Raw genomic sequence first — 27,868 nt, forward strand, 5'->3', positions numbered from 1 at the left:
TACTAGCACGTTGAGAAGTTGTAGTTATACTTTCCTGTGCATATATTGTCTCACATTCAAATCAGGGTAACTCGTTGTGCAAAGTATCAGAATCGACCAATTCCCGAGTTGGCTGCAACGCCGCATACCCAATACACGCGCATCACGTAGCAGTAAAAGAGGCGGTCAGAGGAGACACGCGCATCACGTAGCAGTAGCCGGAAGAGGAAGCGCGACACACTCCTTCCTCATTTTTTTTCTGGTTACATTACAGTCAGTCAATGAACTAAGCAAACCAGACCGAGCTGCTATTGCATTGTCTATGGGAGAACCACCCCGTTAAGCAGACCGGAACGGAGCATTTTATTTCCAATGATAAACGGCTTGAGTGAACTATCTTTATTTTTCCACCATCTTTGACAATAGTACATTTCACTTCTCTCCTCGGATTTTGACAGCAGGATTGATACATTTTCAGAAAATAGGATTAAAGCCACTCTTTAAGAGTGTTGCCGTTGACTAGGTAAGAACATGTCAATTGTAGACAATTATGGTTGTTTATACGTGACAATATAATTAGATTAGTTTATTGTTATGTTAAATATGTAGTTAGCTGGCTTGTTTATCAATACATTGATATGCAATTCCATGGTAATAAATGTATGCTGAGTCTCCATACAACTTGTTTCCACAACTCTATATGCTCAAAGAGAACAATTTCCACAGACATTTTGACAAAAACTAATTTATTTAGTTAAAACCGTGCAGATGCAGTTTGGGAACAGAATGACGATTTATGTTGCATAGTTGTGGTTTAACTTTGCCATCATTGGTTTTTAGGGTTTGGCATACATTTTAATGTGAAATTCTTAGTCTCCGCATTATTCTGTTACTGTATAATTGCCTAAACGAAAAATGGCCACTTTGAAACATCACTAAAACGAATTACTGTAGCTATGTGTTTTGATCAAGTTGGGAGATGTATTTAAATCAGTCCATCTTTCAGTATTATTTGCCTTCAAAATGATATGGACGGGCTAGATTGTTCCATGGAATTCCTTGTAGCCCTAGTGGCTAGCGACACGTGCTGGTTAGCTGTGGCTACTGTAAACATATGCTTTATACAGCCTAGGCAACAAAGTAGCTCCCCACTTTCTAGTGCTATTTTGGATGTCATCATTTTTGGGGGATTGTTCGCACCTGTCAAGTCGCGAGTCATAGAGTCTTAAATGTCACTATAAGGAAAGGTCCGGTTCGGTGGGTCCAACTGAAGATGTGAAATATATTCGCTTCGTTTCTCCCACGTGGGGTTCTTGTGAAGTTGTTAGAACAACAGGGGTCCCCTCCTGTCCACACTGACGCGCAAGCACAAAGGGATTTAAGAAATCACTTGTGTTTTATGAAGAAATATCATTTTATTCTTCATTTTGGGGGTTAATTGTGAAAATGACATTGAATACATTGTTAATATTTCTAATTATGTGTTACTAAGTAACATTAGGTTAACAATTATCATGTGTTCATAGAATATATATATCTCCATAATATACATACTGGCAATTGCAAATGTGTTGTGAGTCAACCTAACTGGTAAATAAATGATGATCATATATTTAACCTCTGTCACAAACAACCTGCTGTTTTAGTCTGTTGGTTGTCAGAGCACCTTGCCCTGTCATGACTGTTCTGAAGCCACAGGCCAAAGGAAGGTTGTTTGTGGGGGCCAGGCAGGTAACGACAACCATTGCCATCTGTTTAATCTCCAATTAAAGCCATGCACTTTGACCCCACCTGTCGATCTAATTTTGCCCACTATAGTTCCCCTCCAGCTCCCCTCCCCTCCTCCCCAAACCCACCTATGCTTATTGTGATGAATTATGCTCATTTAAGATCTTTGTTGTTCTCTTACCACAGGTCCTGAGCCATTGCACCAGCCTTGTTATTTTTTGTTGTCTTCAAGACGTCTATTTTCTGCATACCCAGAATGACACAGATTGGATTAAACACAAAGGCCTGATCCGAAGGGGTGTGTCACGAGCAGGTAAAACCGAGAGCCCGGGGGCGAAGAAGAAAGACAGGGAATGATGACTTACAACAACAGAGAACTGGTGGTGTACTATATTACCTATAAACTATCACAGAGGGACTACCCCTTCAACCACATGGAGCTCACGGAAGCCCAGAATCGGACTGAGGGGGGACAGGTGGAAGGGGGTGCTGCAGTCATAACATACGTCAACGGGACGAGTCCCGGGACTCCACCACCACGGCAGTCACCCCCCTCCTCCCCTCGGCGGACAGCGGGTCTGGATGCAGTGAAAGAGGCATTGCGGGACTCTGCCAACGAGTTTGAGCTGCGTTATGCCAGAGCGTTCAGTGACCTGTCCTCCCAGCTACACATCACGCCGTCCACAGCCTACCAGAGCTTTGAGAACGTGATGGACGAGGTGTTCCGGGACGGTGTCAACTGGGGACGGGTGGTGGGCCTGTTTTCCTTCGGAGGGGCCCTCTGTGTAGAATGTGTGGACAAGGAGATGAACCCCTTGGTGGGAAGGATCACAGACTGGATGACCGTCTACCTGGACAACCACATCCAGCCCTGGATCCAGAGCCAAGGAGGATGGGTGAGTCACGACTGAAAGATGTGTGCATGGGGGTAGGGAAGGGTCATGGGTCATTTAGCTCAATGTGGGTTGTTGTATGAAGCATCAGTTCTAGAGGTCGTTGGTACCTGGATAATTTTAGACTGTTTAACTGTTGATTCTGCACATGAGCACCTGTTGTATAATCTGTATGTCGCGTCAGTTTGACTGAGCTGTGTACTGTATTTCACGCCTGACCTCTGGTCTCAGAGGCTGATTTGTCAGCTCTTCGACCTGAGACAGTTCCGTTTTTAAGTGACTGATCTCTCTTGAGACGGTGCGGTTGGCTCCAGATCAGCCAAGGAGAAAGAACAGGCGATAAGACAGCGTGAGATGTTTGCCTCTGGTCAGCTGGGCATTGATCAGCCTCATTGAGATTTCAGCTGAATCAAAGTGAGCTCTGTTGGCTGGGATCGAAGTCTTCATGGGGGAATGAAGTATAGGCTTGAGCTTTATAGATCAACCTTTGTTTTCTCCTGGTTGCTTTCCACGTCTTCCTTTGTTCTGAGCCAGCAGCCTTCAGATGAAAGCAGTGTTCTCTCGGGTCAGCTGAGAGAGGGGTTGTCCTGTTCCTGGTAGGTGGGTGTGTTATGAGAGAGGGGTTGTCCTGTTCCTGGTGGGTGGGTGGGTGTGTTATGGGATGTGAGAAGGACACTGTTAAGGTCAGCTCTTCCTTTGTGTGGGCTGACACATGATGGGGTGTGGATTGGAATGGGGAGGGGATGTTGAAGCAGTCTCGAAAGGGATGGGTCCTATGGAAACTGGCATCTCATTGGGTACGTTGTGTGTGTGTGGAGGGGCCATCTGATTGGGTTGTCTTTCTGCTGTTGCAGAGCTGAAATGGATTTTTAATTTGAAGAGTTGAAACAGTCAGATGACTTGGTTACTGACAGCTCATATGCCACCACCACACCCAGAAACACCAGACTGAACGCCTTGAACCACTGGAACAGTAACTCATCACGTACAGGATCTCTGTGTAAACAGTCTGTTGTCTGTGTGTTATTTCTGAACAATATTCTGATGAAACACATGCCCAACCACCTGAGCACCTTAGCGAATTTGAACGTTGTTGATGTCATCGAATGTTGCTCTGAGTGGAAGACGTGAATGGTCTAAATATTGAATGGAATTGTGTGTTCAGTCAAGCAGATTCAGTCAAGTAGTTTGGTTTCTGTTCTCCTTGTGGTATTGGAATAGGACCTCCAGACAAATGTTGTGTCCTCCCTGTGTGTGCTTTGTTAACCTGTTATGGATAGGGGGCAGTATTTTCACGGCCGGATAAAAAACGTACCCGATTTAATCTGTTTATTACTCCTGCCCAGAAACTAGAATATGCATATCATTGTTTGATTTGGATAGAAAACACCCTAAAGTTTCTAAAACTGTTTGAATGGTGTCTGTGAGTATAACAGAACTCATATGGCAGGCCAAAACCTGAGAAGATTCCAAACAGGAAGTGCCCTCTCTGACCATTTCTTGGCCTTCTTTAGCCTCTTTATTGAAAACAGAGGATCTCTGCTGTAACGTGACACTTTCTAAGGCTCCCATAGGCTCTCAGAAGGCGCCAGAACGTTGAATGATGACTTTGCAGTCCATGGCTGAAAAACAGTAGCGCATTTGGATAGTGGTCGATCTGAGAACAATGAGACGCGTGCATGTGAAGAGTCCATTTTACATTTTCAGTCTTTAAACGAAAACAACGACTCCCGGTCGGAATATTATCGCTATTTTACGCGAAAAATCGCATAAAAATTGATTTTAAACAGCGTTTGACATGCTTCGAAGTACGGTAATGGAATATTTTGACATTTTTTGTCACGATACGCGCCGGCGCGTCACCCTTCGTTACCCTTCGGATAGTGTCTTGAACGCACGAACAAAACGCCGCTATTTGGATATAACTATGGATTATTTGGAACCAAACCAACATTTGTTGTTGAAGTAGAAGTCCTGGGAGTGCATTCTGACGAAGAACAGCAAAGGTAATCCAATTTTCCTTATAGTAAATCTGAGTTTGGTTAGTACCAAACTTGGTGGGTGTCAAAATAGCCCGGCCATCACAGGCTAGCTATCTACTCAGAATATTGCAAAATGTGCTTTCACCGAAAAGCTATTTTAAAATCGGACACCGCAATTGCATAAAGGAGTTCTGTATCTATAATTCTTAAAATAATTTATGTTTTTTGTGAACGTTTATCGTGAGTAATTTAGTCAATTCACCGGAAGTGTTCGGTGGGAATGCTAGTTCTGAACGTCACATGCTAATGTAAAAAGCTGGTTTTTGAAATAAATATGAACTTGATTGAACAAAACATGCATGTATTGTATAACATAATGTCCTAGGAGTGTCATCTGATGAAGATCATCAAAGGTTAGTGCTGCATTTTAGCTGTGGTTTTGGTTTTTGTGACATTATATGCTAGCTTGAAAAATGGGTGTCTGATTATTTCTGGCTGGGTACTCTCCTGACATAATCTAATGTTTTGCTTTCGTTGTAAAGCCTTTTTGAAATCGGACAGTGTGGTTAGATAAAGGAGAGTCTTGTCTTTTAAAATGGTGTAAAATAGTCATATGTTTGAGAAATTGAAGTTTTCGGATTTTCGAGGAGTTTGTATTTCGCGCCACGCCCTATCATTGGATATTGGAGCGGTGTTCCGCTAGCAGAACGTCTAGATGTAGATGCATATTCTAGTTTCTGGGCAGGAGTAATGAACAGATTAAATCGGGTACGTTTTTTTTATCCGGCCGTGAAAATACTGCCCCCTATCCATAACAGGTTAACTCTTTATGGATCAAATCCCGTTAACGGGATCGATTTGACAACATCCGGTGAAATGGCAGAGCGCCAAATTCAAATTAAATTATTAGAAATATTTAACTTTCATACATTCACAAGTGCAATACACCAAATTAAAGCTTAACTTCTTGTTAATCTAGCCACTGACAGATTTTAAAAAAGGCTTTACGGCGATAGCAAACCATGCGATTATCTGAGGACAGCACCCCATCACACAAACACATGACAATCATATTTCAACCCGCCAGCCGCGACACAAAACTCAGAAATAACGATATAATTCATGCCTTACCTTTGAAGAGCTTCTTCTGTTGGCACTCCAATATGTCCCATAAACATCACAAATGGTCCTTTTTTGTTCGATTAATTCCGTCGTTATATCTCCAAAATGTCCATTTATTTGGCGCGTTTGATTCAGAAAAACACCGGTTCCAACTCGCCCAGCATGACCACAAAATATCTAATAAGTTACCTGTAAACGCTGTCCAAACATTTCAAACATCTTTCCTAATCCAACTTTAGGTATTTTAAAACGTAAATAATCGATCAAATTTAAGACGGGATCAACTGTGTTCAATACCGGATAAAAACAATGTGAAGCGCGTGACCTGGAGCGCACACAAAACAGTATAGTCCACTCGGCTGTACCCTCGTTCTGAATAGCCGTACTTCTTCATTTCTCTAAAGAAAAACATCAACCAATTTCTAAAGACTGTTGACATCTAGTGGAAGCAATAGGAATTGCAACCAAGTGCCACAGATCTACGTTACCATAGAAATCTAATTGAAAACAGTCACCTCAACAACAGCAAAAATTCCTGGATGGTTTGTCCTCCGGGTTTCGCCTGCCAAATAAGTTGTGTTATACTCAGACATAATTTTAACAGTTTTAGAAACTTTAGAGTTTTCTATCCAAATCTACCAATTATATGCATATCCTAGCTTCTGGGCCTGAGTAGCAGGCAGTTTACTTTGGGCGCGCTTTTCATCCGGACGTGAAAACACTGCCCCCTATCCCAGAGAGGTTTTAAACTATCTGTTACCTGAGTCGTCATTTTCTATTAAGTGATCTTAACTTTTACTCAGGTATGACTTTTGGGTACTTTTTTCCACGACCGGTGAGGACCTGGGACATCCCCACACCACAGGGGAATCTATTAAAATGTACCCTATATTTTCCAGAAAGAAATGCCCTCTTGTTTACCCATTTCGCTCATGTTTAATTACAAACCTAACCTACACACTTCTCTGTCCTCCTTTTTTTTTCTTTTCTGAAACACGTAGGCTATGCTCTTTCTCTAAAACACACAGATCCGTTGGCAGCTGTAAGATGTATAGAGTAGGTGTGTCCTATTACCTGATTGTATTGTGGTGTTAGAAAGAGAACTAGCCAGCTGCATAGGGGAGGCCACACCCTGTTACAGCACAGGATGACTTACTGCTGTCCTACCTAACAAACATGTTCATTCAGTTCTCCCTGACCGCTCTTCATCCCATTGCTGCTTCATAACATATTCAGTCTTGATTTGTGTTAGAGAAATATTAACTGAGAAGAACGACTGAAAGGTTGATAGTTAGTTGAGGGAACAGCAGATTAAGTTATGAAGACTGAGTGACAGGTGGAGTCCCCTTTGAGAGAACCAACCGTTGACTATCTGACCTCAGTGGTAAAGGAGGTTAAAGTGAATGGCGGGAACAGTACATTTAAGGAATGATATGTGGAATCCCCCTTGAACCGTTCTCTCTGACCTCAGTGGTGAAGGAGGTTAGAAAGTGAAACAGAGTGCCAAAGAACATCATTTCAAAACAAATTGTGTGAGAGAATGTAGTCTACTGATACACTGTAACAGTATGGTGGAGGGAGAGAATGTAGTCTACTGTAACAGTATGGTGGAGGGAGAGAATGTAGTCTACTGTAACAGTATGGTGGAGGGAGAGACTGTAGTCTGTTACACTGTAACAGTATGGTGGAGGGAGAGAATGTAGTCTACTGTAACAGTATGGTGGAGGGAGAGAATGTAGTCTACTGTAAAAGTATGGTGGAGGGAGAGAATGTAGTCTGATGCACTGTAACAGTATGGTGGAGGGAGAATGTAGTATGTTGCACTGTAACAGTATGGTGGAGGGAGAGAATGTAGTCTGTTACACTGTAACAGTATGGTGGAGGGAGAGAATGTAGTCTGTTACACTGTAACAGTATGGTGGAGGGAGAGAATGTAGTCTGTTACACTGTAACAGTATGGTGGAGGGAGAGAATGTAGTCTGTTGCACTGTAACAGTATGGTGGAGGGAGAGAATGTAGTCTGATGCACTGTAACAGTATGGTGGAGGGAGAGAATGTAGTCTGTTGCACTGTAACAGTATGGTGGAGGGAGAGAATGTAGTCTGTTACACTGTAACAGTATGGTGGAGGGAGAGAATGTAGTCTGTTACACTGTAACAGTATGGTGGAGGGAGAGAATGTAGTCTGTTACACTAACAGTATGGTGGAGGGAGAGAATGTAGTCTGTTACACTGTAACAATGTGGAGGGAGAGAATGTAGTCTGTTACACTGTAACAGTATGGTGGAGGGAGAGAATGTAGTCTACTGTAACAGTATGGTGGAGGGAGAGAAGGTAGTCTACTGTAACAGTATGGTGGAGGGAGAGAATGTAGTCTGTTGCACTGTAACAGTATGGTGGAGGGAGAGAATGTAGTCTGTTACACTGTAACAGTATGGTGGAGGGAGAGAATGTAGTCTGTTACACTGTAACAGTATGGTGGAGGGAGAGAATGTAGTCTGTTACACTAACAGTATGGTGGAGGGAGAGAATGTAGTCTGTTACACTGTAACAATGTGGAGGGAGAGAATGTAGTCTGTTACACTGTAACAGTATGGTGGAGGGAGAGAATGTAGTCTACTGTAACAGTATGGTGGAGGGAGAGAAGGTAGTCTACTGTAACAGTATGGTGGAGGGAGAGAATGTAGTCTACTGTAACAGTATGGTGGAGGGAGAGAATGTAGTCTACTGTAACAGTATGGTGGAGAGAGAGAATGTAGTCTACTGTAACAGTATGGTGGAGGGAGAGAATGTAGTCTACTGTAACAGTATGGTGGAGAGAGAGAATGTAGTCTACTGTAACAGTATGGTGGAGGGAGAGAATGTAGTCTACTGTAACAGTATGGTGGAGGGAGAGAATGTAGTCTACTGTAACAGTATGGTGGAGAGAGAGAATGTAGTCTACTGTAACAGTATGGTGGAGGGAGAGAATGTAGTCTACTGTAACAGTATGGTGGAGGGAGAGAATGTAGTCTACTGTAACAGTATGGTGGAGGGAGAGAATGTAGTCTACTGTAACAGTATGGTGGAGGGAGAGAATGTAGTCTGTTACACTGTAACAATGTGGAGGGAGAGAATGTAGTCTGATACACTAACAGTATGGTGGAGAGAGAGAATGTAGTCTACTGTAACAGTATGGTGGAGAGAATGCCTGAGGGGGTTTGTGTTAGTACCAATTATGGGTGAATAATATCTGGACATGCGGGTGGGACGACGCTAGTAGAGAAGAGAGAAAAACTATTCCTTTATTTCATGCTTATCTCCTTTGTGTCTGTGAGAGTGCCACACCTCAACTGTAGGCTACATCCCCTCCAAGCCGCTGCGTAACACATATTATAAACTGGGTGGTTCGAGCCCTCAATGCTGATTGGCTGACAGCCGTGGTATATCACACCGTATGACACATGTAAGGGGGGGAAAAAAATCTGCTCTAATTATGTTGGTAACCAGTTTATAGTGTCCAGGCACTCCGCGTTGCGTCGTGCTTAAGAACAGCCTTTAGCCGTGGTTTATTGACCCCCCCCCCCCCCCCCCCCCGGGCCTTATTGCTTAAACCTCACACAGGCTATATTTGTCTCTTATACCACATGAATGTATTCATGTCCTATACTCTGTGACTGGAGAACTTGAGCTCTTGCTATTTTGTCTTTTTTGTGGACATTTCATAGGCAGCACATATTTGTTCTAGACAGTCGAGCCCTTTCAATGAATACATAAACACTGCACATAGGATACACTGCCTGATCCACACGCCTATTCCCTGCCGCTGTATGTCAGACTGCCCTAAAGGAAAGGACAAGGAGACGTACCCCTGGGACACATCAACCCTCCTTCTCTCGTCCTCCCTCCCTCCCCCAACCACCACACACTAGCAGTTGTGTTGCAGACCAGACAAGCAACAACACGCCAGCATCGCCGTGGTGTGTGTGTGTGTGTGTGTGTGTGTGTGTGTGTGTGTGTGCACGCACCGTCACGTGTCCACTCGTTTGTTTACCCATCCATCCATGTTTCCTAATTTTCTTCAATCCATTTGACGTGATCACCAATCACGACTGACTGTGTCCTCCCCCTGATAGATGTCTCAGATCCCTCCCACCTCCCTGAATGTCTTGCCTATACCTGGTCACCATGGGGATTTTGTTAACATTTTCAAGTGTACGTTTCAAATGAGTAATGTTGGTATGTTTCTGAAATGAAAATGCTAAATGAGTTTTTGAAGTAGTCTGTTTTTATAGTTGTCGTACAGTGCTTTTGATACAATGGATCGAACAGTGTCCTAGACCCGTTCACGTGACCACCTTAAACAAAGGACCTCTGGGTGTGCGCACGTACAGACAAGTGTATGTGTAACTCCCCCCAGGACCGTGTGAACAGTCTGATGGGTAGAGGACCGTGTGAACAGTCTGATGGGTAGAGGACCATGTGAACAGTAATAGACATTCTGATGGGTAGATCTTAACTTGGGTTGGCCATTGCCTGTCTGTTTTTCTAACCTCTACAATGACACAGAATCCTCACAACTCTGTTTTGGATTTTCAATGGTAACCACTTGGGTTGAAATATTCACAGGTGGAAACTTTCCACGGGAATATATGGGAATTAAGATTAATACCATTTTTAAATGTAGATTTTTTTTCTTTTTTTACATTGGATATATTTATCTTTATAAGTAGACATAATTGCAAATTATTAAATCCTTCCAATATTATTATTTTTTTTTTTTTTTACGAATTTAACTTTAATTAAATTAGTTGACTTCACATGGGATGATTTCACTGAACAACAAAAGAAAGGGGATATTGAATGATCCATCGCATCTCCCAAAAATGTTTTCAACGTAAAATGATAGTCTAGAAACTAAAGCTTTGGTTGTCTTCCTCTCAGGCTTCCATGTCTTCTCCCTGGACCTCCTCAATGTCCACCTCTTGAACATCAGACTCTGAGGCCTCCTCTTCATTGTCATTTTCCAACCTTGTTGAGGATGGCTCATTGTCAGGCTCAAAAAGCCGCAAATTTGCCCGGATGGCGACCAATCTTTAAACCCTTGTATTGGTCAGCCTGTTGCATGCTTTGGTGTGTGTGTGCTCCCAAACAAGGACCAGTTGCGCTCCGAGGCGGCTGATGTTGGTGGGATTTGGAGGATGATGAAGGCAATGGGGGAAAGAGCCTCAGATCCACAAAGTCCCTTCCAGACTGTTAAACATGATGACAACACCACCCCAACGGGTGTTGCTGGGCAGCTTCAATGTGGTGCTCTTATTCTTCTCACTTTGCTTGGTGAGGTAGATGGCTGCTGTAACTTGATGACCCTTCACATACCTAACCATTTCCTTGGTTCTCTTGTAGAGTGTATCCATTGTTTTCAGTGCCATGATGTCCTTGAGGAGCAGATTCCATGCATGAGCAGCACAGCCAATGGGTGTGATGTGAGGGTAGGACTCCTCCACTTTAGACCAAGCAGCCTTCATGTTTGCAGCATTGTCTGTTTCCAGTGCAAATACCTTCTGTGCTCCAAGGTCATTGACTGCTTTCAGCTCATCTGCAATATAGAGACCGGTGTGTCTGTTGTCCCTTGTGTCTGTGCTCTTGTAGAATACTGGTTGAGGGGTGGAGATGTAGTTCATTATTCCTTGCCCACAAACATTCGACCACCCATCAGAGATGATTGCAATACAGTCTGCTTTCTCTATGATTTGCTTGATCTTCACTTGCACTCTGTTGAACTCTGTATGAAGAAAATGAGTAGATAAAGCATGTTTGGTTGGAGGGGTGTATGCTGGGTGAAGAACATTCAGAAATCTCTTCCAATACACATTGCCTGTGAGCATCAGAGGTGAACCAGTTGCATACACAGCTCGAGCAAGACATTCATCAGCATTTCTCTATGTTCCTCCATTGAGTCTAAACACTTCTGATTCCAGGAGGACCATGAGCTGTTGCTATCGATAAGGTGCCTGATTCATCATTTTCACCTCAAATAGAAGTAGAGGGACTTTTGCCAGAGGTTGCTTGTTGTGAGTGCTGAGGGAACTTTATGCACTTGGCCAGATGATTCTGCATCTTTGTTGTATTATTCACACATGATTTGGCACAGTATTTGCACATGTACACAGCTTTTCCTTCTACATTAGCTGCAGTGAAATGTCTCCACACATCAGATAGATTGCCTGTGGCAATTTCCTGTAAAGATTAGGAAAAAATTATAAAAAAAACAAATACAATTCCATATACAGATAAATAGTTAAGCAGTTAGATTAAACAACTCCTTTGTAAGATACATGTTTAATTTAAAAACATTTATGGAAACAGGTGAATTAACACTCCTCAGTTAGCAGGCTCAAGCAAGCTAAAGCCCACATCGTAGTAAAAACTAACTAGCAGAAATTGTTAACAAGTTCGAAATTATTTAAACACACTTTGCTGTAGGCTACTATTTACTAGTTAACAAAATATAATGTATGTCAGATAAAATATATTCACCCACCCAGTATTGTAATCAAAACTTACCAGAAAGCATGTAGTCCTTCTTTTTGTTAGGAGTTTAAGCAAAATTCCCCAAATTCCAGGGCTTAACTTCCCATGGAAAATTTCTGGGAAAATTGCGGAAATTTACCGGAAAGTTTTCCACTTTTTGAGTCTTCCACTTTTTGGTGAGGCTGGGTAAAAGGCTGTTCTAAATTGCCAGTCCCACACTGTGCTGATGTCCACCCGGAGGGTAACCTTTTCTAGAAGAAGGTGTAGCGTTCTCCCTCCACTTTCAAGGAACCTTCATCCAGGAACCTGGTTTCACTCAGGGCAGAAATGTCAATGCTGTAGAGCCTTAGTTCTGCAGCAATCAAAGCTGTTCTCCAATGGGGTCTATCACTATTATCATCATTGTCCAAAATAATTCTGATGTTCCATGTCGTCAGTTTTCTTTAGCATTTTTTGACTGCTGAGTGGAGCTCCCGATAGGTGCGGTAGCCTATCGGGAGCTCCTTTCATAGGCCTCTCCCCAGCTGGGGTGAGCAGTGTGGCTCCTAAATAGGGCTGCTCAGTCACACAGGGGTCTACCAAGAGCAGCTGCCACTCAAGTCCCAACTGCTGGCGGCCATAATAGTCCTGTGCCGCTGGCGTGCACGGGTCTGATTTTTAAGGGCTCCCGGTGCATTCACTCCTGCACCCGTCACCAGATACCCCAACGCCGCCAGACTTCAGTCCGGTTTCCGGTTGATGGCTTCACCAAGGTCAGAAATGGATAGTGGATACCAACAGCACTGCTTCACTGTAGGAAGAGGAAACCCAAGACGACCAGTATCTTCCACCGGAGGCTGCTGGATCCAGTCTGTCAGCGTCCGCCAACCGCTCGCCAACCGCTCGCCGCCAGCACTGCTTTTGTCTCAGGGGTGTGCTCACCTAGCCTTTGTCATAGCAGACTAACCCACAAGGCAGCGGGACAGTGGTTGATGGCTGCCAGGATGTGTCCACACAGAGTGGGGCCCACTGCTGCTCCGAGATCCCCTGCCGGTTAGCCTGGACTTTCAAAACAACCAGTTAACGTGTACCGCCGTGAGTGGAGACTTGTGCATGAAGCTGCTCCCCAATTCATAACCAGGGCTAGCCGGCGGCAGCGAGCTTACCCACACGTGCACACGGACACTTACAAGTTTGTTTTGTCTTTATCAATAAAGCGTTTCCTTATAAATGTGTTCAGTCTTGCACACACTGCATTGTCTGTGTAGACATTGTCTGTGTGGGGGTTGTTTGTGGTTGATGGCGTGTCAGTGACTGAGTGAAAATGGCAGTAAACATATGGTGTGATTCTGTCTCCCACAGCCTTGTCACAAAACCGTCAGTCTGGGACAGGAGGTTTGATGCTGAGGAGAGAGAGAGAGATTGGGCCATTCCATTGCTCCAGGGTTGCAGGGGGGGGGGCTCAACTCACCTTCAAGGAAGGTTGGGACGTTCCACTCCTCCAGGGTTGTAGGGGGATCCAGCCACCATCACGTGTACACTACAGACTGGATGAGATGGGAGAAAAAAAACACTGTCTATGCACATCTGTGTGTGTGTGTGTACATGTGTAATGGGGTCTTGCCCGATGGAGCAGTCCATTTAGTGGTACCTCCCCCTCTCTCTCCTCTATTTATAGCCTCTATCATCCATCAGCCAGTGATGTGGAAGAGGAACCTGCAGCACTACTGGCTCACTTGGTGCACCAACACAGCTCGCCATCCAACCTAGCAGCACCACACTAAGCAATGAGCTGTTGCTGTGCTCTAAATATGGCAATTTGTGATTCTGTACAGAGCAGCCAGACATCCAGCTGTGCTGATGTAGATCAGTGTTCAGCAGGGAGGGAGGAGGGGATTGGTGTTCAGCAGGGAGGGAGGAGGGGCTTGGTGTTCAGCAGCAGGGAGGGAGGAGGGGCTTGGTGTTCAGCAGCAGGGAGGGAGGAGGGGCTTGGTGTTCAGCAGCAGGGAGGGAGGAGGGGCTTGGTGTTCAGCAGCAGGGAGGGAGGAGGGGCTTGGTGTTCAGCAGCAGGGAGGGAGGAGGGGCTTGGTGTTCAGCAGCAGGGAGGGAGGAGGGGCTTGGTGTTCATCAGCAGGGAGGGAGGAGGGGCTTGGGGTTCATCAGCAGGGAGGGAGGAGGGGCTTGGGGTTCATCAGCAGGGAGGGAGGAGGGGTGTGTGTGTGTGTGTGTGTGTGTGTGTGTGTGTGTTGGTAGAGGAACTAGAGCAGTGGTGTGTGTGTGTGTTGGTGTACTCTCAGTGGAGACATTGTGTTTGCTGCTCTCTCTGCTCCAGTTCTGAGCTGGCTTAGTGTGGGAAATCAGGTCAGGATTCCTTTCCCCATTTTCTCTCTCTCCCTCTCTCTGTCACTCTGAATCTGTCCCTCGATCTCTCTCTGTCCCTCGGCCTCTCTCTGTCCCTCGGCCTCTCTCTGTCCCTCGGCCTCTCTCTGTCCCTCGGCCTCTCTCTGTCCCTCGGCCTGTTTTATCTTACTTGCAGTTTCTCCATCTTTAATAGATTTGACTGTATAGGCCTGCATTTCTCCCCATTATCCCCTCCCTCGGTTTCTTCCTCGGTCTCTCTGTGTGTGTGTATAGAAACTGATATCAGATTATGAGACCTCTCTATGGGATTAGTGTGGTAGCTGTGATCTATTAAACTGACATGGGGTGAGGGGCTACGGTGCCCAGCAAATATTCCAGAATCTGAAAGCGCTGTAATGAATATAATTAAACTGACTTGTGATCATCATGATCGTTGTTGTTGGAATTGGCAGAAATGTAATAAGAGCCATATTTGGGGCTCCCGAGTGGCGTGGCTAAGGCACTGCATCTCCGTGCTAGAGGCATCAATACAGACCCTGGTTTCATTCCAGGCTGAATCACAACTGGATGTGATTGGGAGTCCCATAGGGCGGCGCACAATTGGCCCAGCCGTCATTGCTCCTTCATATGTAGACTAGTTAACCTCTTATGGCTAGGGGGCAGTATTTTCACGGCTGGATAAAAAACGTACCCGATTTAATCTGATTGTTAGTCCTGCCCAGAAACTAGAATATGCATATAATTATTAGCTTTGGATAGAAAACACTCCAAAGTTTCTAAAACTGTTTGAATGGTGTCTGTGAGTATAACAGAACTCCTATGGCAGGCAAAAACCTGAGAAGGTTCTGTTCAGGAAGTACCCTGTCTGAACATTTCTTGCCCTTGTTGATTCTCTCTATCTTTTACAAGGGATCTCTGCTCTTACGTGACACTTCCCACATCTCCAATGGGGTCTCAGAGCCCTGGAAAAACAGGAATGACGTAATTCAAAGCCCTGGCTGAAGCACACGAGAGCAAAAGCTAAGTGGTCTATCAGAGGAGAAAGCCTTACGCTCGCGACCTGCCCCGCCCCCGGCTTTCGGTTTTTCCCTCAGTTTACAGACATGCAGATTCCCGGTCGGAATATTATCGCTTTTCTACGAGATAAATTGCATAAAAATTGGTTTTAAACAGCGGTTGACATGCTTCGAAGTACGGTAATGGAATATTTAGAAATTTTTTGTCACGTTCTGCGCCATGCTCGTGACCGTGATTTACCATTGGGATAGTGTCTAGAACGCACGAACAAAACGTTGCTGATGGAACATAACGATGGATTATTTGGGACCAAACCAACATTTGTTATTGAAGTAGAAGTCCTGGGAGTGCATTCTGACGAAGAACAGGAAAGGTAAGACCATTTTTCTTATAGGAAATGTGATTTTGGTGAAGGCTAAACTGGTTGGGTGTCTAAATAGCTAGCCCTGTGATGCCGGGCTATGTACTTAGAATATTGCAAAATGTGCTTCATCCGAAAAGCTATTTTAAAATCGGACATATCGAGTGCATAGAGGAGTTCTGTATCTATAATTCTTAAAATAATTGTTATGCTTTTTGTGAACGTTTATCGTGAGTAATTTAGTAAATTCACCGGAAGTGTTCGGTGGGAATGCTAGTTCTGAACGTCACATGCTAATGTAAAAAGCTGGTTTTTGATATAAATATGAACTTGATTGAACAAAACATGCATGTATTGTATAACATAATGTCCAAGGTGTGTCATCTGATGAAGATAATCAAAGGTTAGTGCTGCATTTAGCTGTGGTTTTGTTTTTTGTGACATTATATGCTAGCTTGAAAAATGGGTGTCTGATTATTTCTGGCTGGGTACTCTGCTGACATAATCTAATGTTTTGCTTTCGCTGTAAAGCCTTTTTGAAATCGGACAGTGTGGTTTTATTAACGAGAGTCTTGTCTTTAAATAGCTGTAAAATAGTCATATGTTTGAAAAATGGAAGTTTTCGGATTTTAGAGGAGTTTGTATTTCGCGCCCCGCCCATCATTGGATATTGGAGCAGACGTTCCGCTAGCGGAACATCTAGATTAACTAAAGATGAAATACATCATGTAAATATGAATTTGTTCTTAACTGACTTGCCTAGTTAAATAAAAATAAGTAAATGTTGTAGCCATATTTTCATGTTGTCTTTCCTCTCCTAGTCTCCTTGTCTCCTATCCCATTACACCCCTCACTCTCATTAATCTCTTCCTCTGTCACTCCCTATCATTTTCTATTCTCCTGTTTCTTTCTTTCAGACAGATGGTAGGTCTTTGCCCCTTTGTGAGGGGGTTGGGGTCGGGGAGTGTTTTGAGGGTTCAACTTTATGGGGTGCTGCTGGTGACAGCAGATCTGAAGAAGCAAAATGTACACATGTTTCTGTGTGTGTGGCGGCAGTGGCCCCTTTTTTCCCTAGACTCTGTGAGGATTGCGGTGGTGACAGAATGTGTGCTGCCCTGCTAGTGAACCCAAAGTGAGATTGGGAACAGATCGGCATCTGAGCCTGAATGTCTGACTCATTAATCTCTTAAATGAATGGATTCACCTCCGGATGGCTCAGCAGAGACACGGCCCACTAGAGGAAGAGGTCAGACAGATTCTCCTTCATGTGTAGACTAGAACCTACAGTGACAGCCAGCTGGAAGGTCACCATCAACTTCCTTGATCCATATTGTCCTTCTTACCAGACCATCTCCTAGTTAGAGAGGCAGGTAGTCTAGTGGTTAAGAGTGTTAGGTCTGATGACAGTGGTAAGGGCAGCAGGTAGTCTAGTGGTTAAGAGTGTTAGGTCTGATGACAGTGGTAAGGGCAGCAGGTAGTCTAGTGGTTAAGAGTGTTAGGTCTGATGACAGTGGTAAGGGCAGCAGGTAGTCTAGTGGTTAAGAGTGTTAGGTCTGATAACAGTGGTAAGGGCAGCAGGTAGTCTAGTGGTTAAGAGTGTTAGGTCTGATAACAGTTGTAAGGGCAGCAGGTAGTCTAGTGGTTAAGAGTGTTAGGTCTGATAACAGTTGTAAGGGCAGCAGGTAGTCTAGTGGTTAAGAGTGTTAGGTCTGATAACAGTGGTAAGGGCAGCAGGTAGTCTGGTGGTTAAGAGTGTTAGGTCTGATGACAGTGGTAAGGGCAGCAGGTAGTCTAGTGGTTGGGCCAGTAACCGAACTGTTGCTGGTTTGAATCCCCGAACCGACTAGGTCAGCCTGCGTAGTCTCCTCTGGCCTCGGCCTGGGTGTTCTCCTCTGGCCTCGGCCTGGGTGTTCTCCTCTGGCCTCGGCCAGGGTGTTCTCCTCTGGCCTCGGCCAGGGTGTTCTCCTCTGGCCTCGGCCTGGGTGTTCTCCTCTGGCCTCGGCCTGGGTGTTCTCCTCTGGCCTCGGCCTGGGTGTTCTCCTCTGGCCTCGGCCCGCGTAGCCTCCTCTGGCCTCGGCCTGCGTAGTCTCCTCGGCCCGCGTAGCCTCCTCTGGCCTCGGCCCGCGTAGCCTCCTCTGGCCTCGGCCCGCGTAGTCTCCTCTGGCCTCGGCCCGCGTAGTCTCCTCTGGCCTCGGCCCGCGTAGCCTCCTCTGGCCTCGGCCTGCGTAGTCTCCTCGGCCTGCGTAGTCTCCTCGGCCTGCGTCGTCTCCTCTGGCCTCGGCCTTGCATGAGTGTTTAAAGGGGCGTGAATGACAGAGTAGTTTAGTGTTGGTTGTTGTTTGTAATCAGTCACCAGTCTTTATGACTACATAGTACTCTAGCTATTTGAGCAGGAGAAGTTCAAGGCAGAACAGAGCCTTGCTCTAGTGCTTTGCCAGGTGTATGAACCCCTCCCCATGCTGCAGGTGTATTATGGTTTGGCCCAAAGCCCGACTTTCACACTCTGGTGGATGACTGTCTGCCAGTTGTCATATGACCTTATTTTTTAAAATTTATTGAAACTTTTATTTAACTTGGCAAGTCAGTTAAGAACAAATTATTCTTTACAATGATGGCCTACACCGGCCAAACCTGGACGGCGCTTGGCCAATTGTGCGCCGCCCTATGGGATGATCTGCTGACAGGCATGAGGAGCTGTTTTCTGAGGGTGGGACTGGGGGTAGTGTCTTCGCTGTCAACTTTAGCCTAGTTCTGCCCTGCCTGTGTGCATCACGATGTCAGATAAGAGGTCCACCTGTGGTCAATGTGAGTATATTCAACATATTTGACCAGCGGGGAAGATTAAAAGCCGTCCTTTGATGTCACTCAAATGTAATCTAACGCAACAGTTTGTTTATCTAAGTTTACTCAACAAACAAGACGTACTGATGTGGAATTGCACTTTTGCCCCAGAAGCACAACACATCCCGTGTTTTCGTTATGACTCAGCAAAGGTCAGACTTCGACATCAGAGGCATGTCTGAGACATGAGCTGATAACATATTACTCAAATACTGGATGATACAATCTAGATGTGTCCTGCGTCATCACTGAAGAATGCAGCATTTGACAGGAAATCCGTCCAGTGTGACCAAGGGGTTTAGCAACCCTCCGTTGTCTTTCGTTGGGCTGGTTTAAAGCGGAATCTGGCCTTTTTTATTAGTAGTTCTATTCAGAGGCTTCTGTGTTCCCAGGGCTATGCCAGCATTCTGTAGTTCACAGAACTAGGCTGGCTGAACATTCTGGATTCCTTTCTGCATTTGAATGGAACACTCCCCTTTTTAGCATTGTTTCAACTCTGTTTGGTAACTGTGTTCCCTCTGCATATTTTCCTTTCAGGTTGCCAAACTGAGCTGAGGCCTCTATTGAAAGAGACCTGCCCAGATCAGCTGATGCTGAATTATTTGAAAGGCTCTGGTTAATTCAGATTCTCTCTCTCTGGGTTCCTAAGGGCTCTACATTATGAAGAGAAACACTTTAGTCTAAACCTCAAAACTATCTTAAATATTGCTTACATTCTCTAAAATAGCCCCTTTTTCATTGATAAAAAACGAATCTAGTGGTCAGTGTTTCACCAAGGTGACATTGTTACAGGTCATGATGGTGGTGTGAAACAGTGGGGTAACCTGATAGAACTGACTCGGGGGGCCCTGACTCGGGGGGCCCTGACTCGGGGGGGCCCTGACTCGGGGGCTGGTGGTGGTGTTGCTGGTCCTTTCCTCCCAGCCATGTAGCTTTGGATAATCTATCAGACACAAACACACCGATCAGCTGCTCTCTGGTAACCGTGGCAACCTTATAATGAAATGTTTTTTTTTTTCCCCCTTTGCCCCACGGCCTTCTCCGTCCCTCCTCTCTCCTTCTCTCTCCTCCTCTCTCCTCCTCCGTCCCTCCTCTCTCCTCCTCTCTCCTTCTCTCTTCAGCTATCGATTAAAAAAAATAACCCAGAGGCTGGAAAACATCTTAGAATGGCTGCTGCTTAGCACCTGTCATCTCTGGGGAACAAGTGGAAAACACTGGAGAGAGAGAGAGAGTAGGTTTAGGGCTAGGTAGCTCACACTGGAGAGAGTAGGTTTAGGGCTAGGTAGCTCACACTGAGAGAGGAGGTTTAGGGCTAGGTAGCTCACACTGGAGAGAGTAGGTTTAGGGCTAGGTAGCTCACACAGAGAGTAGGTTTAGGGCTAGGTAGCTCACACTGAGGAGGGTTAGGGCTAGGTAGCTCACACAGAGTGGGTTTAGGGCTAGGTAGCTCACACAGAGTGGGTTTAGGGCTAGGTAGCTCACACTGAGAGAGTAGGTTTAGGGCTAGGTAGCTCACACTGAGAGAGTGGGTTTAGGGCTAGGTAGCACACACTGAGAGTAGGTTTAGAGCTAGGTAGCTCACACTGAGAGAATAGGTTTAGGGCTAGGTAGCTCACACAGAGAGAGTAGGTTTAGGGCTAGGTAGCTCACACAGAGAGTGGGTTTAGGGCTAGGTAGCTCACACAGAGAGTGGGTTTAGGGCTAGGTAGCTCACACAGATAGTAGGTTTAGGGCTAGGTAGCTCACACAGAGAGTAGGTTTAGGGCTAGGTAGCTCACACAGAGAGTAGGTTTAGGGCTAGCTAGCTCACACTGAGAGTAGGTTTAGGGCTAGCTAGCTCACACTGAGAGTAGGTTTAGGGCTAGCTAGCTCACACAGAGAGTGGGTTTAGGGCTAGGTAGCTCACACTGAGAGAGTAGGTTTAGGGCTAGGTAGCTCACACTGAGAGAGTAGGTTTAGGGCTAGGTAGCTCACACAGAGTAGGTTTAGGGTTAGGTAGCTCACACTGAGAGAGTAGGTTTAGGGCTAGGTAGCTCACACAGAGAGAGTAGGTTTAGGGCTAGGTAGCTCACACAGAGTGGGTTTAGGGCTAGGTAGCTCACACTGAGAGAGTGGGTTTAGGGCTAGGTAGCTCACACAGAGAGTAGGTTTAGGGCTAGGTAGCTCACACTGAGAGAGTAGGTTTAGGGCTAGGTAGCTCACACAGAGGAGGTTTAGGGCTAGGTAGCTCACACTGAGAGAGTGGGTTTAGGGCTAGGTAGCTCACACAGAGAGTGGGTTTAGGGCTAGGTAGCTCACACAGAGAGTGGGTTTAGGGCTAGGTAGCTCACACAGAGAGTGGGTTTAGGGCTAGGTAGCTCACACAGAGAGTGGGTTTAGGGCTAGGTAGCTCACACAGAGAGTGGGTTTAGGGCTAGGTAGCTCACACTGAGAGAGTGGGTTTAGGGCTAGGTAGCTCACACTGAGAGAGTGGGTTTAGGGCTAGGTAGCTCACACTGAGAGAGTAGGTTTAGGGCTAGGTAGCTCACACAGAGAGTGGGTTTAGGGCTAGGTAGCTCACACTGAGAGAGTAGGTTTAGGGCTAGGTAGCTCACACTGAGAGAGTAGGTTTAGGGCTAGGTAGCTCACACTGAGAGAGTAGGTTTAGGGCTAGGTAGCTCACACTGAGAGAGTGGGTTTAGGGCTAGCTAGCTCACACAGAGAGAGTAGTTTTAGGGCTAGCTAGCTCACACTGAGAGAGAACCACCCAGACATGGAGAATAACAAACATTACAATGTTTACTACCAGTCATTGAACATGTAGGATAATTTAACATGTAGGATAATTTAACATGTAGGATAGACCTGTGATTTACTACCAGTAATTGAACATGTAGGATAATTGAACGTGTAGGATAATTGAATGTGTAGGATAATTGAACGTGTAGGATAATGTAGGATAATTGAACATGTAGGATAATTGAACGTGTAGGATAATGTAGGATAATTGAACATGTAGGATAATTGAACGTGTAGGATAGACCAGTGTGATTTACTAACAGTCATTGAGCATTTAGACCCCAGGTCACTAGAAAGGTGTGGTTATACAGTGTGTGGACTGTGTCGGGGTGTGTGGTGTGGTCATGCCTGGGCAGGTAGAATACACATTAGACCTCCTGAGATCAATAAGCACTGAAGACTACAGGCTTGAGTATTATGCTGCTGCCTGCCATCATTACAGACCACAGGAAGCAGTGTAGAGCTGAGACGGACCTGGGCAGATACATTGAAGATGAACCTAGATGATATGGTAGAAAGATGAGCAAGTGTGTTAAAAAATAAAATGTATTCTTGTATTTTATTAATATTCTTTCAGGGGAGGGAAAGTGAAGTGAACTCTTATCCTATTTTATTGTATTATTATTGTATTTTTTTTGAAGGCTTTTGGTTTCACCTGTCACTCACTCTGTATTCTGATATGCTTCAAAACATGTATCATGACCTATTGTCATCGCAAACCAACATCTTTATTCTCTACACCCACAGCATTCCTGTCATTCCCCTTCATGGTGTTCTCACAGGGAGCGATACTCTCTGTGGCTTCACCTCTCAGTGAAAGGGAGATACCTGATCGGTTGTACAACTGAATGCATTCATTAACCCACCATCTCTGCCATAATCTACGTCTTCGGCGCCCGGGGAACAGTGGGTTAACTGCCTTGCTCAGGGGCACAACGACAGATTATTACCTTGTCAGCTCAGGGATTCGTTTACCGGCCCAATGCTCTAACCACTAGGCTAACTTCAGAGTGCTGCTGACTGCTGTGCTACAGTTAGCCTTACATGTTGACATTCCTTAGCCTCTGCAGACAGACTTCACCTACTGTAGTTTGGTTTGGCTGTGGTGGGTTTGTTTGGACAGTGTTTGCACCGGAATCATTGAGTGATGAATGTGAACACTATGGGTGTATATACAGTATTCATTGCAGTGGGTTTGTATCTGTAGGTCTACTCTGCAGGGATGGTCAGACCTCAGCTAGGTAGCACTGCCAGAGACAGACACTGCTGTTGGCCTACAGATAAACACTGCCAGACAGCCATAATACTGTAGACCATGGAGGGGCAACTCCAGTCCTCAGAGGTCTGATTGGTGTCACACTTTATCCCCATCTTTAGCAAACACAGCTAATTTTTAAACTATACTGAACAAAAATATAAACACAACATGCAACAATTTCTCTAAAATGAAGTTGGGAGTGGCTTATGGTAGAGAAATTAACATGAAATTCTCTGGCAACAGCTCTGTTGGACATTCCTGCGATCAGCATGCCAACTGTGTGTTCCCTCCAACCTGAGTTATCTGTGGCTTTGTGTTGTGTGACAAAACTTCACATTTTAGAGTGGCCTCTTATTGTCCCCAGCACAAGGTGCACCTGTGAAACGATCATGCTGTTTAATCAGCTTCTTGATATGCCACACCAGTCAGGTGGCTGGATTATCTTGGCGAAGGAGAAATGCTCACTAACAGGGATGTAAACAATATTTTAGAGAAATGTTTTTGTGCGTATGGAACATTTCTGGGATCTTTTATTTCAGCTCATGAAACATAGGACCAACACTTTACATGTTGTGTTTTATATTTTTGTTCAAACTGAAGATTATGACTAGTTGATTATTGGAGTCAGGTGTGTTAACTGGGGCTGGGGCAGAAGTGTGACACCAATCAGACCTCTGAGGACTGGAGTCGCCCCTCCCTGGTCTACAGTATTATGGCTGTCTGGCAGTGTTTATCTGTAGGCCGACAGTAGTGTCTGTCTCTGGTAGTGCTACCTAGCTGAGGTCTTCAGAACTGAGGAATAAACGTTGAATTGACATCTGTGCTGTTATCTGCCCCTGCCATGCCCCCCCCCCCACACACACACACACACACACTTATTCTTGGAACCCTTTCCTATGAAATACATCTCTTGATTCCTCAGGAGCTTTTTACCAGACACCTTCACAGCTATGACGTCACAGTCACAAATCCTGTTCAGGGAAACACAACTGTCTTGGCTATTTTAATGCTGTTTCTGTGCTTCCGTCTTCCCGGGTCCATTGTTAAGTATTGTTCTGTATTTGGAGGAGTGATGACGGTATCACCCTGTTAGAGAGGAAGGAAGAGAGGGGTGTGGGAGACGTGCACACCACCCATCTGTAATCAAAGCAGCATGTTTGGAATGTCTCTGGAATGAGTCTCCTATCTTGAATTCCAGCAGCGGGACAAAGACTCTCTGTCTGACCATCTGAATGTTAAGTTATGAAGGTTACACAAACAGAAATGTCAACTACTTGGTTTATAGTCATCAGTCGTGATATTAGATTGTTTGAGAACTATTTGTTTTACTGGCCAGTTAAGTCCAATATTCACTCACTGCACTGAAAACAACCTCAGCCAGCTTCAGCCAGCAGGAACATCAGTGCCAGATGTCATGGGATGAATCATCCAATGTGAGCTTGTTCCCTCGTGTGGCTGGAGCCAGAAGTGCAGACCTTTATGTCAGCGTTCTGGGACGTTCTCTCCAATAAATTAGTGGAAGGGGGTGGCTCAACATGACCCTGATGGTGGGAAATGTCAACAATGAAAGGGATTCCCTTGGGGGTAACTGCTGTTCAAACGCATAGGGAGGTTTTCTGGTTGTGGACGTGCTGGGAACATTTCTATTTGGCTCTGATTTTAAAATTAGTGCATTTATATAATAAAGGTATAGTGATTTTAGGTTCCGTTTTGGGTTATACCTCATTTTGTTCACAAACTCCCTTCTCTCTATCTCCAGGACCGGTTTGCAGAGATCTTTGGGATGGACGCTGCAGCCGAGAGCAGGAAGTCTCAGGAGAGCTTTAAGAAGTGGCTTCTGGCAGGGATGACCCTGGTCACAGGAGTTGTCGTTGGGTCAATCTTCGCTCAGAAACGCCTGTGAGAACGACAGCCACAACAGATGCCGTCTAGGGAAATGAAGGAATTGGTTAACTTTTTCTTATTTCTCCTTTAATTTCCAAGAAAATACATTATTATTATTATTATTATTATGTTTGAACCTTGCATCCCACCATACACTGAGGACTCTCTGACAAACTGTTGAGATTAAAGAGAGAATGATGGTCACTTATGTTACCTTCATCAAATACCTCCCTGCAACACCCTAAAACACAAGAAAATGGAGGGAGGCATCTAGGACTGTCTTGGGCCAAACCTTCCTCTTTTTCCTTTTGTCTACTCTTTCCTGTTGACCTTTTCTCCAATTGCTGTATTAATTAGTTTTTACAAATGTTAAAGGGATTCAGTAACAAGCTAGCGCATCATATAGGCGCATTGGCCTGAAATTAGTGAGGTCATTTAATTTGTCGTGTGTGTTCATTGGTTTGTTTTTATTTTTATTTTTCTACCATTAAAACCCACGTGATCATTTCCTGTTGTGATGGTGGTCAAATACCTGGCACACAGAACACACAACGTGCACAACAAACCACTAGCCAGTGACGAAGAGTGTTTATCTAGCAGCTGGGGATAGAGGCTCAGCTGGAGAAAACATTCAGTGTTTTTAAAACTTACAACACAACCTTGTGATCATTTTAGCTAATAAGATTGAAGATGAATGAAGCAGAAACCTTATTTAGTGAGATTACAGATCATTGAGACTCCTGATGTTCATATAGATCTAAGACATGAGAAAATGTTGTCAGGCCGACTTCAGGGTCGGACCTCTTCAACCTGCCACCTCTGTCTGCCTTAGTTTTCACATGTGGCACATTCATTTCTGATCTCCTTCCTGTCACAGCAGCTGATGTCATGCGTCACTCAACACAGGCCCACCTGCTGTTTAGAGCACATCTGTCAAACCTAGTCGACAGAGACCGAGGAAAACGATTCCTTGGTGTCCAAACGTCTTTAATTTAAACACAGCGTCAGTAAGTCAGGAGGGTGTTTGTAGTCTGGCATTTTTAAAGTGTCACGCTCCGTGAGCTGGCAGTTAGCTTCACTCAGGAGGAAGTAGGAGGATGAGAAGGAGGGGGAGACGGGTGCAACGCCCCACCCACATTCTGACCCTCTGCTTCAGGGAACGGAGCCCTAGGGAAGTAGGGCTCCTCTTGTGTGACAGATAGACGGTTGTAAACCCAACCTTTTACACTTTGCAACGGCGTCCTGCGTTTCAAAACTGGAATGAGGTCTCTCTCACTTGCTGTGGTTTTTCCACATTTTATTTGAACAGTGTAGCAGAGCTGTGTTAAACTTTAGAGGCATGTCAACGTTTATATGCTTTATTTTTACATTTACGTCATTTAGCAGACGCTCTTATCCAGAGCGACTTACAAATTGGTGCATTCACCTTATTTTATGTCAAAGCCTTGTTCGTTTCTTTACCCCACGTTTTCTATGCATTTCCTGCTTAATATTGTTGTGTTTTTATGTTTTTTGACTGCTTTTCTCAATTGCAGATTAATAACTTGGGTTTCATCAGGAAACATTTATCTGACTGCCAACACCCTCCAAGCAGCTCATACAGTACCGGTACTGGGCCCTCCAGTGTATTTAGTTACGGTACCGGTACTGGGCCCTCCAGTGTATTTAGTACCGGTACCGGGCCCTCCAGTGTATTTAGTTACAGTACCGGTACCAGGCCCTCCAGTGTATTTAGTTACAGTACCAGGCCCTCCAGTGTATTTAGTTACGGTACCAGTACCGGGCCCTCCAGTGTATTTAGTTACGGTACCAGGCCCTCCAGTGTATTTAGTTACGGTACCAGGCCCTCCAGTGTATTTAGTTACGGTACCAGTACCGGGCCCTCCAGTGTATTTAGTTACGGTACCAGGCCCTCCAGTGTATTTAGTTACGGTACCAGTACCGGGCCCTCCAGTGTATTTAGTTACGGTACCAGGCCCTCCAGTGTATTTAGTTACGGTACCAGTACCGGGCTCTCCAGTGTATTTAGTTACAGTACCGGGCCCTCCAGTGTATTTAGTTACGGTACCGGTACCGGGCCCTCCAGTGTATTTAGTTACAGTACCGGTACCGGGCCCTCCAGTGTATTTAGTTACGGTACCGGTACCAGGCCCTCCAGAGTATTTAGTTAGTAACAGTTTGTTCAGGTCCACCGTCACCCTGCTTAGGATCTTGATGCTCTCCTCTCCCTAATTATTTTCTGTTTGATATCTCAAGAACACCATATATTATTTGATTCTCTGGGGACAAGGTTTTCTCTTTACTTATGAATATACTATAGATCAGGGCTCTGTTCCTGGAGAGCTACCGTCCTGTAGGTTTACACTCCAACCCTGTTCCTGGAGAGCTACCGTCCTGTAGGTTTACACTCCAACCCTGTTCCTGGGGGGCTACCGCACTGTAGGTTTACACTCCAACCCTAATGTAGCTCACCTGAATTGAATTAGCTGGTTGATAAGCTGAATCAGGTTAGTTACAGCTGGGGTTGGACTGAAAACCTGCAGGATGGTTGCTCTCCAGGCAAAAAGCTGGCCACGTTGCTCCAAACATCAAATTTCAAAGTGTATCGTTCCATTTCTCCAAATGTTGAAGTTAAGGGTTCAGTTTAGGGACTCATTCTGAATGGTTAAAGTTTGGGATATTGTCCACAACTGGGATCGAACACACAGCCTTCTGATCCAGTCATGGGATTTCGGCCATCCACAACACCCTGGCAAAACCCAAGCCTACTTGAAGGTAATAGTGCTCACTGTTGCCCCTAGTGGCCGGTTTTGAAGGCATTTCCCAACATTTCAGGACGTGGATAGACGTCCAATTTCGACACCAAACTTGAACGACCTGGCTGCTCCAGGAAGAGTGGGAAAGCCCTGCTATAGATAAATATCTGCCAACTGATCATGAACCATTTCATCACACATTCCAAGATGGTAATATATTTTTCTAGTGTGTGCCCCACAAAATGCTAGCCTGGGTGCCAGTCTGTAATCCGCTAGCCTGGGTGCCAGTCTGTAATCCGCTAGCCTGGGTGCCAGTCTGTAATCCGCTAGCCTGGGTGCCAGTCTGTAATCCGCTAGCCTGGGTGCCAGTCTGTAATCCGCTAGCCTGGGTGCCAGTCTGTAATCCGCTAGCCTGGG

General features: G+C 45.2%; 1 protein-coding gene across 1 annotated transcript in view; it reads left to right on the plus strand.

The window, feature by feature from the left end:
- The window catches only part of LOC115168617 (bcl-2-like protein 1), a 28,080-nt gene extending 2,878 nt beyond the window's left edge, over positions 1 to 25,202 (plus strand). Inside the window, exons 2-3 of the mRNA XM_029724068.1 lie at positions 1,894 to 2,603; positions 24,571 to 25,202. Coding sequence (XP_029579928.1) covers positions 2,061 to 2,603; positions 24,571 to 24,714 — 687 coding nt within the window. The 5' untranslated portion in view covers positions 1,894 to 2,060 and the 3' untranslated portion in view covers positions 24,715 to 25,202. The remainder of the gene's footprint in view (positions 1 to 1,893; positions 2,604 to 24,570) is intronic.
- The last annotated feature ends 2,666 nt before the right edge of the window (positions 25,203 to 27,868 follow it).

The sequence above is a fragment of the Salmo trutta genome, chromosome 30 (assembly GCF_901001165.1).
Source record: "Salmo trutta chromosome 30, fSalTru1.1, whole genome shotgun sequence".
Taxonomy (NCBI): Eukaryota; Metazoa; Chordata; class Actinopteri; order Salmoniformes; family Salmonidae; genus Salmo; species Salmo trutta.